At 38.8% G+C, this 12290-nt stretch overlaps 1 protein-coding gene across 1 annotated transcript in view; it reads right to left on the reverse strand.

Annotated features, from left to right (window-relative positions):
• PTPN4 (protein tyrosine phosphatase non-receptor type 4) overlaps positions 1 to 12290 on the reverse strand; it is a gene marked incomplete at its 5' end in the record, with an annotated part of 146522 nt that overhangs the window by 3752 nt on the left and 130480 nt on the right. The window contains 7 exons of the mRNA XM_079710549.1: positions 1739 to 1874; positions 3056 to 3204; positions 5851 to 5979; positions 7470 to 7616; positions 9887 to 9948; positions 10033 to 10123; positions 11158 to 11324. Coding sequence (XP_079566675.1) covers positions 1739 to 1874; positions 3056 to 3204; positions 5851 to 5979; positions 7470 to 7616; positions 9887 to 9948; positions 10033 to 10123; positions 11158 to 11324 — 881 coding nt within the window. The remainder of the gene's footprint in view (positions 1 to 1738; positions 1875 to 3055; positions 3205 to 5850; positions 5980 to 7469; positions 7617 to 9886; positions 9949 to 10032; positions 10124 to 11157; positions 11325 to 12290) is intronic.

Genomic DNA, 12290 nt, shown 5'->3' on the forward strand with positions numbered 1-12290 from the left:
TTATTAGGAAGGCTAAAATAAAAGATAATGACAAGTGATGACAATGATGTGGAGAAAATAGAACCCTCACACACTGCCAGGGGACTGCAAAATGGTGCACCTGCTTAGGAACACAGTCTGATGGTTCCTCAAAAGGTTCAACAGAGTCACCATATGACCCAGCAATTCCACTCCTGGGTATATACCCAAGAGAAATGAAAACATTTATAAACAAAAACGTATACACAAATACTTATGGCATCATTAATCATAATAGTCAAAAAGTGGAAACAATGTAAATTTCCGTCAACAGATGAATGTGAATAAGGAATGAAATACTGATATGATATATGCTACAGAATGTATATACCTTTTAATATTATGCTAATTAAAAGAAGCCAATTATTTATGAAAGATCAAATTATATGATTCCATTCACATGAAAGGTCAGAACAGGCAAACCTACAGAGACAGAAAGTAGATTAATGGCTGCCTACGGCTAGGTTGGGGGAAGCTTGGGGAAGGTAACAGGGAAAAATGGGTACAGGGTGTCTTCTTTGGGGTGATGAAAATGTGCTAAAATTAGATAGCAATTATGTTTGCCAAACTCCGTGATATTAAAAAAAACAGTGAAATGTACACTTGTTAAAAAGGGTGAATTTTATGGCGTGAATTATATAAAGCTGTTCTAAAGTTTAAAAAGACATGATTTATATGAGACAACTGGAAATCTGAATACTGGCTATTGCTAATATTAGGGAATTACTGTTAATTATACTTTGGTGTGATAACGGTGTTGTGGTTTTGTTTAGAAGAAAAAAACACTCCTTATCTTTTAGAGAGACACACTAAAATATGTATGGACAAAACAATACGACGTGTAGGGTTTGCTTCAAATATGGGGAGAACAGGTAGCAGTATGAAGGAAACGCCACGGCCAGTGTTGGAGCTGAGTATGCAACACAGTGTTCATTACATTATATTGTCTGTTTTTGTGTATGTTTGAAATTTTCCGTAATTAAAAGCTAAAAAAATGACAGGTACTTACCGCATAGGTCAGTTCACTTAAGTAACCTTAATGCCACCAACAGTGCTAACATTTCACAATGGCTTAATATAAAAAATAATCTTAGCGTTAACTCTAAAATTCCATGATTCCTCTTTTGATTCTTGGAGCATAATTCAGAGTCAGTATAGAATATAGTAAGTTAGTAGCTTAATGCCGATGATTTTTGTTGTTGCGATTTAAGCTCTTATGTAAAAAAGAAAGGCAATTTCCCCACAGCTGTTTCACTGAAAACAGGTCTATCAAGATTCTCCAGTCTAGGGACACTATCGTTCCCAGCACTCCATCTGACTAAGTAACCCAGAGCACATTCCTCCTCTGCACCTGTTGAGGCAGTCCAGAACTAGCATGATAGGGTGGTGTTGGCAAATGTTTTCTGTAAAAGACCAGATAGCAAATTTTCGTTTTTGCAATCACATGGTGCCTGCTGCAACTTCTCAACTCTGCTACTGTAATGTGAAAGCAGCCATAGACAACATGTAAACAAATGCCTGTGGCTGTTTCCAATAAAACTTTATTTATAAACACAAGTGGCGAGTTTGGCTCACTGGCAGTATTTGCTGGTCCTTGTGCTAGGGTTATTAGCTCCTGGCAGAGAATTAAAAAGAGAAAAGTATGGTTTGAAATATATACTGATAACAAAACCCATCACGTTGAGAATGCACACTCATACATGAGGTATGCAGTACTTACAGGCGTTTGGATCATCATGGCTCGTTGATCTCTCATTGTTCTCACAATATCTAGTGGATAAACTGGCTGATTGCATTCAATGAGACACATGGCTGTTTCCATGGTAATAAGAACCCCGGTTCTTCCAATCCCAGCACTAAAAAAGACAAATATGGGGCAAGGTCTGATACAATTCTGTTACACTTCTTGTGCCTTTTGTACTGAATCATATTACAGTAGAAGAACAATCTGATTTTAATGTTTTATATCAACAAAAGTAGCAAGCCAACCGGAAACTATTTTGGAAACCAAAAAAAAAAAAAGTCATTTAATACAGATTATATGGTTTGTAACCACCCCTCCCACCCTATTAGTTGCAAATATACAATTTTGAAAGTTACATTTCAGTTTTTAAAATCTGAACAAGGTATAGAAGCTTATTGGAGAAACAGGTTTAAAATGCAAAATAAGAGAATTACAATAATAAATCATTAACAAATGTACAAAAGACAACTATTTTACACACTCAAAAATCAATTTTTAAAACCAAATTTAATTTTCATTAAACTTCACCACTGACATAGTTAAGAACACCTTTGTGAAGTACTCTGTGAATGTGGGTAAAGTAGCTCCTGGGAACTAAGGATATGAAACAGCCAAACGTGTCCACCACTCCTGCCATTTTGCCTCTCCAATATTTGGTCTACAGTGTGTTGTGATGATTTGAAAGTCTGCTCTTAAAAAGTGCTGGAAAGTTTAAGGATAAAGAGATACCTTAATACATCCTCTGAATAAACCAGTTGGATAAGGAGAAAATAACTTCTGGCTCCTAATCTCTGCAAGGCTGAAGCACTGTATCTGGTCCCTTGAGGGCAGAAGGGCTCAGTGCGAAAGGAAGGAGGGTGTGAGCCGCCACTCACCGGGGCTCTTGGAAGTGGTCCCTCCTGAGAGGGTTGGGCAGCGCCGCTCCAAGGAGGTGAGATGCTCACCAAACGTCCTAGGAGGGGCCGGGAGCGGGAAGTCCAAACCTCAGGATGCAGCCTAGCTCCTGCAATGCTGTATTTCATCAAATCTGTGAAACCATTAACTTTAAGACATAACTATGAAGAAGACAAACTGCCAAGAATCAGTGCAGTGAGTATTATTCTTACTTCTTATGATAAAATTTCTGTCAATCATCTGTTAAAACATACCCTTTGCCTTCTACCTTCAGAGCCTAGCTTCGAGATCTATCAGAGTGACAACCATAACTGAAGGACAAAATATAATATGTATTCCCTTTTAAAAATGACACATCTAGTCAGTTACTCAAATCATAATAGACAGAAAATAAAATACCTGCAATGAACAACAATAGGCTCTTCCTTGCCGGCCCTCTTACTTCGTACATGGCAAACAAAATCCAGAAAGTCGCTTGAATCGTCAGGGACCCCATGGTCGGGCCAGGCTATATACTGGATCTGAGTGAGTTGACGACTCTCATTTTTCTACGTATAATGAAAAATTGTGCACCTGACTTAGAAATAATCCTTAAAATATAAACAAATATTCATGTCACTTTAACTTTAGGAGAAAAGCAATGGACTTCCCTGGTGGTGCAGTGGTTAAGAATCCGCCTGCCAGTGCAGGGGACACAGGCTCGAGCCCTGGTCCGGGAAGATCCCACATGCCGCGGAGCAACTAAGCCTGTGAGCCACAACTACTGAGCCTGTGCTCTAGAGCCCGTGAGCCACAACTACTGAAGCCCGTGCGCCTAGAGCCCATGCTCCGCAACAAGAGAAGCCACTGCAATGAGAAGCCCGTACACCGCAATGAAGAGTAGCCCCTCCTTGCTGCAACTAGAGAAAGCCCGCGCACAGCAACGAAGACCCAACGCAGCCAAAAATAAATAAATAAATTTTTAAAAAAACAAAAGAAAAGCAAAAGAAACCATTCTCATTCCCCCCTGCCAAAAAAGTAATGTATAAACTCAATGAAACCCAAAAGTTCAAGGAAAAGGAAAGAAACCATTTTACAGAAACAGCTGTACCCATTTAAGTATCAGTCACTTGGATTATTACTCTTCTTACAACTCAATTTCTGTATTTGGAGAGTATTTTTAGGATGATAATCAAGTAAACAGGCAAAAACAGATTAAGATCCCAGAGAAATGTTTAAAAGAAAACTAAAGAATTGTTAGGTGAGCAAAAAAGGTAAGGTAAAAAAAAATTTTTTTTAATGAACAAAGTTGGGCTAATGCTTATTGATAAATGCAAGTGAAATTATGGAAATCAGGGAAAAAAATCTCAAATGTAGGTTAAAAACTGGAGAGCATAAAAACACAAAATCGATCAGGACTTAATTCTTTTTGGGGAGCCAAAAGTTGGTATAATGAAGAAAGTAAGGTACTGAATTTATACATCTTGGCTCAAATGTCAACTTTGCCAGTTAAGCTGCTAATTCAGAGCCTTACTTTCTCCAACTGAAAAATGAAAATGACATCGACACCTCAGAGGGATATATGTTAAAAGGATTCAGTGAGAGGATTTGCAAAGCACCCAATCACAGCTGTTTGGAATCATATGCTCAATACTTGGTAGCTATAGTCATTCAACACTATGAAATCTGGTTACTATCATTTACATTAGATGGAGCTTCCAGAAAAGAATGTGAAAGTAAGGTAATTAAGAGAGAAGAATTCCCAGAGACCTCAGTTTAATTTGATAAGTAATTTTTCAGATAAATTGAAGGTATCTAGCACTGATTACCTTTGACTATTATTGTTAACAAAAGAACTTAACGGTACCAATAATCTACAAGAATGGGTAAGGTAAAATCATATTTTATTAAGTTTTGGGGTAGCATTTATCTGTCTATTCATCTATCTACCCATGTATGTATGTACTGATGGTAGCAAGTTAATTTTCCCAATTATAATTGGCTCCAACATTAGAAACTAATTTGTGTCTTAGCATAGTTCTGAGGTACTCAACGTTGCAAAGAAAAGCCACTAAAATATATACAACTGCTATGGATAATCTGCCGGTGGAGAACGATGGGATACACATATCACCTGATGCAACCCTCTACAAGCTCATCCATCATGTCTATTTAGGAAAGTGAAGAACCAGCTTATTGGCTTGCCTTGTCATACAACCACGAGCTATACAGTGTCCACGCCCAAACCCAAAATTCATTCTCCTATCTCTAGCCCGTAAGATTCTGAAAACTTTATTTTCTTGTAACTTTAGCTTTATCCAGTGCCAGCTTCCTTCAGCACAACGTGGCGCTCCTTCCCTTTCTGGTCAGTAAGGCCCTGTCTCACTGGACTCCTGTAATCACCCTCGGGGAGGGGTGCGGTGGCGGCGGCCTGCGCGTGGGACCAGGGGAGACGTGGTCTCGTCTCCAACGGCTTGGCTGTGGATGCTGTGCTGTCTGCTCTTCTCTAGCATCACTTCTTTCTGCCTTCAGCCCCCAAAGCCCCTACCGCCCCTCTGCCCAAGGTGGCTGGTCCAGGCTCTGGCAGCCCAGCAGGACAGGCACATGCTGCCCCCTCCACACATCTCCCAGCTGGGTTACTGAGCCGTCGTTTCCTCATCGGTTTCCACTCTGGCTTTGATCTGGAAGCCACGTGGAGTGACCCAGGCAGCAGTAAGAAAAACCAACAATTTGAAAGCTATAATCTGTGTGAGGTCAGAAGGTCCTGCCTACGATCTTTTCCTCCTTAACACTGAGAAGACTGTGAAACTGCTCTCTTCCACTCTTAAAAAAGGGGAATCATTTGATAGCTGTCAATTGCTCTTTCCATTTCTACAGATGGACTCCAATACCTTACCGACAATACGTGGAGGAAAAAATCTATAGCCAACACCCTGGTATAATTTTATGAATAGGGGGAGTACAATATTAATAGTAATAAGTATTATTTACTAGACAAGTTTTTCACTGATCATTCGTATTTACCTACAGAAATCGGAAACATTATAGTAGGAGAATACATTTCATAAGATTCCGAAGTATCCCAATGAAGCAAATAGTTCAGCAAGTTTTTAATATTCCTTAGTAACTAGGACTCAGACTAAAAACATTTTCATACGCCAAAGCCTCTACCTTAAACAAAACAGCTCTAACCAACAGACGCCCTGCCTCCGTACCTCCTGGTTAAACAGCGTCATCTTCCTGAAGACATATGCAGTGTTTCCTTCTTCTGAGTGGCAGGTGACTTGGTAGCACCCATAGGATGAACTTCCTGTGGGCTCCGGCCAATACTGGTGACACTTAACCTGGTATCAATAGATTTTAGAAATATACATAATTCAGGTTCTCCAATTTTTAAAATGTTTTAATTTTCAAGAACTTTCAAACTTACAGAAAAGTGACAAGAATAATTTAATGAACTCTCATATACCCTTCACCTAGATCTACCAACTAGTATCATTTTTTTCTTTGTCACTTTTTCTCTTTGTAATAATAGTCTGTTTGGATATATTTTGAGACTGCAAATATCCTGTTTACAACAAGCTTCCACCCATTGTTTTACCATTACACTAATTTAGATTTAAGTTAACAATGAGAAAGAATCTTCAACTAAAATGCCAAATGCAATCCATTTATTTTCATGATTAAGATTTTAAAAAAAAGGTCTCATGACATACAATTCACATACCATTCAATTTACCCATTTAACAAACACTATTCAATTGTTTTTAGTATACTCACAGAGCTGTGTAACCATTACCACGATCACTGTTAGAACATTTTCGTCGCCCCCAAAGGAAGACCCACAGCCCTTAGTAATCCCTGCATGTCCCTCTGGCCTCCTCTCCTCCCTCTACGCCAGGCGTGGGTGACCACTAATCTACTTTCTGTCCCTTATGGCCTATTTTGGACATCACATATAACAGAATCATAAGATACACGGTCTTTGGTGACTGCTTTGTTCACTTCGTACAATGTTTTCTAGGTTCATCCATGTTGCAGCATGTATCGTTTTTTCATACCTTTTTATTGCCAAATAATATTCAACTGTATGAATATACCACATTTTATCTGGTACATCTGGGTTTTCTCCCACGTTGGGGCTATTAAAAATAATGCAGCTGTGAACATTTGTGCACCAGTTTTTGTGTGGACATGGATTTAATTCTCTCGGGTATTCCAAGGAGTGACACTGCTGAGTTACAGTCACTCTACGTTTAGCCTCTTAAGAGCTGACAGGCTGTCTTCCAAGGCAGCTGCACCATTTCACAAACCCATCAGCGGTACAGGAGGTTCCACTGTCGCCACATCATCACCAGCACGGGTTATTTTCTGTCATCTTTACTTTGGCCACCCTACTAGATATGATGTGGTATCGCATGGTGGCTTTGATTTGCATTTCCCTGATGAGTAAGGATGCTGAGCAGCTTTTCGTGACCTTATTGGCCATTTGAATATCTTCTTTGCAGAATCATCTATTCAGATCCTTTGGCCATTTTTAAATGGGGTATTTGTTATTTTATGGTTAAGTTGTATGAATTCTTTATATATTCTAGATACAAATCCCTTACCAAGTATATATTAGTCCATTTAAATAATAATGGCTAACACTTATATCACATTTATTATAACATACTTATTATGTGTCAGTCACAGTTAAGCGCTTATCCATGATGATTTTAATCACGACCCCGTAAGAAAGGACGTTTAAAGGTGACAGAAGAGACCACACGACGAGGCTCTCTTGCCTGTGCACGTGACGCAGCCTAGAAAAGCTCGGGGCAGCGTGACTTACTCTGCCGTGCTCGGCCTGTGTGGTGAGCATCACGACCGTGGAGCAGCCTTGTTCCCATGCCATCTGCCAGAAGTCTGTACAGGTGTGTGGCAACGGCCCTTGGCAAGCGATGTACTGATTTATTATTCTAGAGGAAGGAATTTCCATCTAAAAGGACACAAAAACAAAATCATTCGCATTATTACTTTTTACTAGGATCAAACACATGAAAATCATCTACTGAATGATAACTGAATACAACTAATCTCAATAAATTGCAAAGTGAGTAAAACAAATCTTTATCAACAATTAATTTTATTTGTAGCAGAAATTTCTTGGCAACGTGCAGCAGTTATACATATTTATCTTTCAGTCGGTAGAAAGAGGAATTTAAATATTTTCCAAAGCGCTCCTATGGTTTTTTTAAGTGCAGCTTTACAGAGAATCCTGTTTCAGAGGCAGAGAATTGATATAGAAATAAAAAATGTTTGCCTGTACATAGAAAACAAACTTATGGTTACCAAAGGGAAAAGGCAGGGGATAAATTAGGAGTTTGGTGTCAACATATACACACTATATAAAATACATAAAAAACCAAGGACCTACTGTATAGCACAGGGAACTATATTCGAAATCTTGTAATAAATTATAATGGAAAAGAAAAAAAACTGTCTCTAACCAGCTTATTAGTAAATTTTGTGAGGAGCAAAAATTCTGCCATTGGCTTTAGTTTAGATTTTTCATATTATATATATAATGTGATGTATAAATATTATGTAATATGCACATGAAAAGATTGGAAAAATATTTTAAGTTCATTATTTTCAGAAAGTAAGACTGTAAGTATTTGGGGAAGATGAACCATCACCTTATTATATTTTTAAGACTGAATTAAAAAAAAGAAAAGGTGACGTGTACATGGCAACCGGAAGGATACCAAAGGGTGAGGAAAGAAGTCTCCTTCCCAATCCAGCCTCCAGTTTACACTCAGGAGGGCAATCCTTTTTCCTAGCTCCTATCATATCCTTTTGAAGATATACTACACACGACACACAAATGTACACGTAAAACTACTTTCCTTTTTTTTCTGTAAAATATAAATGGTAGCATATAATGTTGTTCTGCATCTTGTTTCTCTTTTTTCTACTTTACCTTTAAAATCATGCCCGATTAGTACACAAAATTTCATACTGTGTAATGGCTCTACTGTATAAACATACCATAAATTCATATAACATTTAAGTTGCAGCCAATTTATCTGCTATCATAACCAAGGCTACACTGAATAATTTGTAGACCTAACATTTTTGCACACATGAAGAAATATATTTGTATAGGCAACAGGAAGAAATGAGAACGCTGGATCAAAGTGCATGTGCGTTTAAAAATATTTTTTTAATTAATTAATTAATTTTATTTTTGGCTGTGTTGGGTCTTTGTTGCTGAACGCGGGCTTTCTTTAGTCACAGCGAGCGGGAGCTACTCTTCTTTGCAGTGCGCGGGCTTCTCATTGCGGTGGCTTCTCTTGTTGCGGAGCACGGGTTCTAGGTGCGCAGGCTCAGTAGTTGTGGCGCACAGGCTTAGTTGTTCCGCAGCATGTGGGATCTCCCCAGACCAGGGCTCAAACCCGTGTCCCCTGCCTTGGCAGGAGGATTCTTAGTCACTGTGCCACCAGGGAAGCCCTGCGTTTAAAATTTTAACAGACAGCTCCAAATGGCTCTCCAAAGATGTATGAGGAATGCTTGTTCCTCAGTAAACTCCTTAATAATCCACAATCCTTTCTCCACATTCTGAAACTCCCAACGTGCTGAAGCGTTAAGTTTGTCTCTCTCTTTTTTTTTTTTTTTGGTATACCTAACCTAACCTGGACTCATTTGGTAACAATATCCGACCTGAACCTGTTTATAGTCTATCAGTCCTATTTCGTGGGAATATCCATAGTTTGTTTGCTGTTGAATATCAACATATTGATTATAGGGTAATGTCCCATAGCCTGCTGGGGACATTACTGATTACAGTATAGGCACCGAATAACCTTTCAAAAATCCTCCAAATTCTGAATCCCAAAGCATATTTGACCCCAAGGTTTCAGATAAAGGCTGTAGACGTGTATAGGGTATTATCAAACTTTTTGATATTTCAATCTAATAGGTGAAAAATGGTAGTAATTCCTTGCAGTTTTGACTTGTACTTTTCTTTATGTAAATTAAGTTGAGCATATTATTCATTTAAGTGTTTGTTTCTGTTATTTTTCTTTGTTTCTATTATTTTTCTAAGTGTTATAACAGTATAATAGTTTTGCTTAAAAAAAAAGTCCTTATCAGAGGTACATACTAAAAGAGCTGATTGTCATTATTCATGGATTCTGGAATAAATCTCAAAGTTTATAGTGGTCCCTCTTATTCCAAATGACAAAGGCATAATTTTAAAAAACTTACATTTATATAATTTGCATTGATATAGTCTTCTTTACCCTTTAAAATGACCCGTGTAGCATCATCTGAAAAAATTTAAAAGAAAGAATGTTTTAATAAAGTTATGTTAAAAAGATTAAACATAACATACAGAGAGGGCAGATACTCACAAGGCGAAATATCTCTGTATCTATTTTTGGAAATGTTCTGAGGTAATTTGGCACAAGACATTGTCATTCCAGGTTTTTTCCGATATAGTTGCTAAAAAAAAAAAGAACACGTCCAGAAAGCCATCAAGAGTTTCTATTTTGTTTTTGTTTTCCAGACTTCTTTCTATGCTATCAAGAAACAGGTTTTTTTCCTTGGAATACCACACCTATACAATGATGTACCTTAGGTTTAATAAGGTATTGAACCAGATTTGCAAAGCTGAATTTTGCAAAATCTCTGACATGAACTATATATATTTTGAAAAATAGTAAAAAAGTAAAAACGATTTTCCTTACAGCAAAAGTACCTGAAGTTTTCTTTTTTTTTTTTTTTTTTTTTTTTTTCGGTACGCGGGCCTCTCACTGTTGTGGCCTCTCCCGTTGCGGAGCACAGGCTCCGGATGTGCAGGCTCAGCGGCCATGGCTCATGGGCCCAGCCGCTCTGCGGCATGTGGGATCTTCCCGGATCAGGGCACGAACCCGTGTCCCCTGCATCAGCAGGCGGACTCTGAACCGCTGCGCCACCAGGGAAGCCCTACCTGAAGTTTTAAATAGCAAATCTGTAGGAAACACCTAGCTTTCATTTACTTTAGAGATATTTAAAAGAAAAATTGACGTGTCCTAAATATTTTATAGTCACCTATCTACAACATACACTTCAGAGCAACAAATATTAATGATGGCTAACTACACTGACAAAAATTAGAGAAGGATTAAATATGAGGTAGGTACATATTTTTATGTACAAGGTACAAAAATTATTTTCCTTTAACTCAGTATTTTTACATCTATAATAGTCTATCTTCAACCTTTCATAAAAACAGCTATTTAACTCCAGAGAAAATGTAGCTTGATGACATACTTATAAAACCTCCTTATCCTTCTGTTTTAAACAGATATCTATTAATGAAACCATAGCTAGTATTTTGGAAGCAATTTTTTAAAACTTTGCATTTTAGAATTCTTTTTATATCAAGTCTTTCTCAGAATAATATTTAGGTTTATACATTTTAACTGACAGTAGATTAGGCAGTTAAGAAGCCATGAAAATACAGGCAAACACCTTTCCCACACCACGTTACTTACATCAAACTGTGTCAGCACTGATCCAGTGATAAGCCCTGCAGCCAGCTGGACCATCGACTCCCGCAGGGAATGGTCATCCTGATGGATGCTATCTAGCGGGGCTTTCTCAGGAATGTACTGGAAGTCCGGCTCATTCTCTAGCTTTTCTTCCACTACATCATACACAGCTACAAAACCAAAACCAAAACCAAAAAAGCCTCATGGAAACCTTAATGAGTTGGCAAAAGGAATTTACCAGATATTATTTAATTTTGTGTCAGGAAAAATACTCATTTATTCCTAACTCATCAGATCTGAGTCTGGGGCCACTGTGTATGGGTTGAGAGTGGCTGTGGAGTAGAAGAAGTACCTCTGGGGAAAAGAAGGTTCTTGGCCACATTGCTGAAAATGTCTGTAACTTGAAGAGACAGTAGGAAAAAGAGGAAGGCCAAGAAGCAGCTCTGACCGGATCTTTAATCTGTGGACCTGGGATGAGAGCAGCAATAGAGGCCTATACACACCATAGGTCTAGACGTGGAAAGCTACACGTAAGCGGAACAGAATGCTAAACAAAATACTTTCTATTCTCGTTCCTTGATGTATCTACCAAACAACTTAAGAGGTCAGATTTCGAAGGAGACTTCTAGGCCAGAATGCATGGTTGTGGCGGTGAGGGGAGCCACCCCTAGACTGTGGCCCTTAGGCCGCCCTCAGCTCCACTCTTCAACGTGGGGGCCTATAAGCACACCCTGAACCTCGCAGCCCACACGGAGGCCCATTCTACACCCCTTTGGAAATTGCTTCCTCTGCGTTACCCTGTTGGCCTGTATCATGTGATCAACCCTTGGGAGAACGGATCTGGGAAAAATGGCCACAGAGGCCCAGGAATGGGCTCAGAGTTATTTGGTCAGAGAACTGAGGGTTGAAAAAGGTGGTCTAAAAGGAAGGGGAGGTCACAGACACTGTGACCTTGGTCCCACAAAATCCTGACCCCCATGGGAAAAGGCAAAGCTGAAGCAGAGAAGAGCCCCTTAAGGATGCAGTCAAGCTTCTGGCCTTGTTTAAGAAGTTTTGTTCCTGCTCAAATATATGCACTTTTGAGAAGAACAGATTTCTGAAATGAAGAATGTAAAGACAAAAAGATGGAAATGCAA

The sequence above is a fragment of the Hyperoodon ampullatus genome (genome assembly GCF_949752795.1).
Source record: "Hyperoodon ampullatus genome assembly, chromosome: 8".
NCBI lineage: Eukaryota > Metazoa > Chordata > Mammalia > Artiodactyla > Ziphiidae > Hyperoodon > Hyperoodon ampullatus.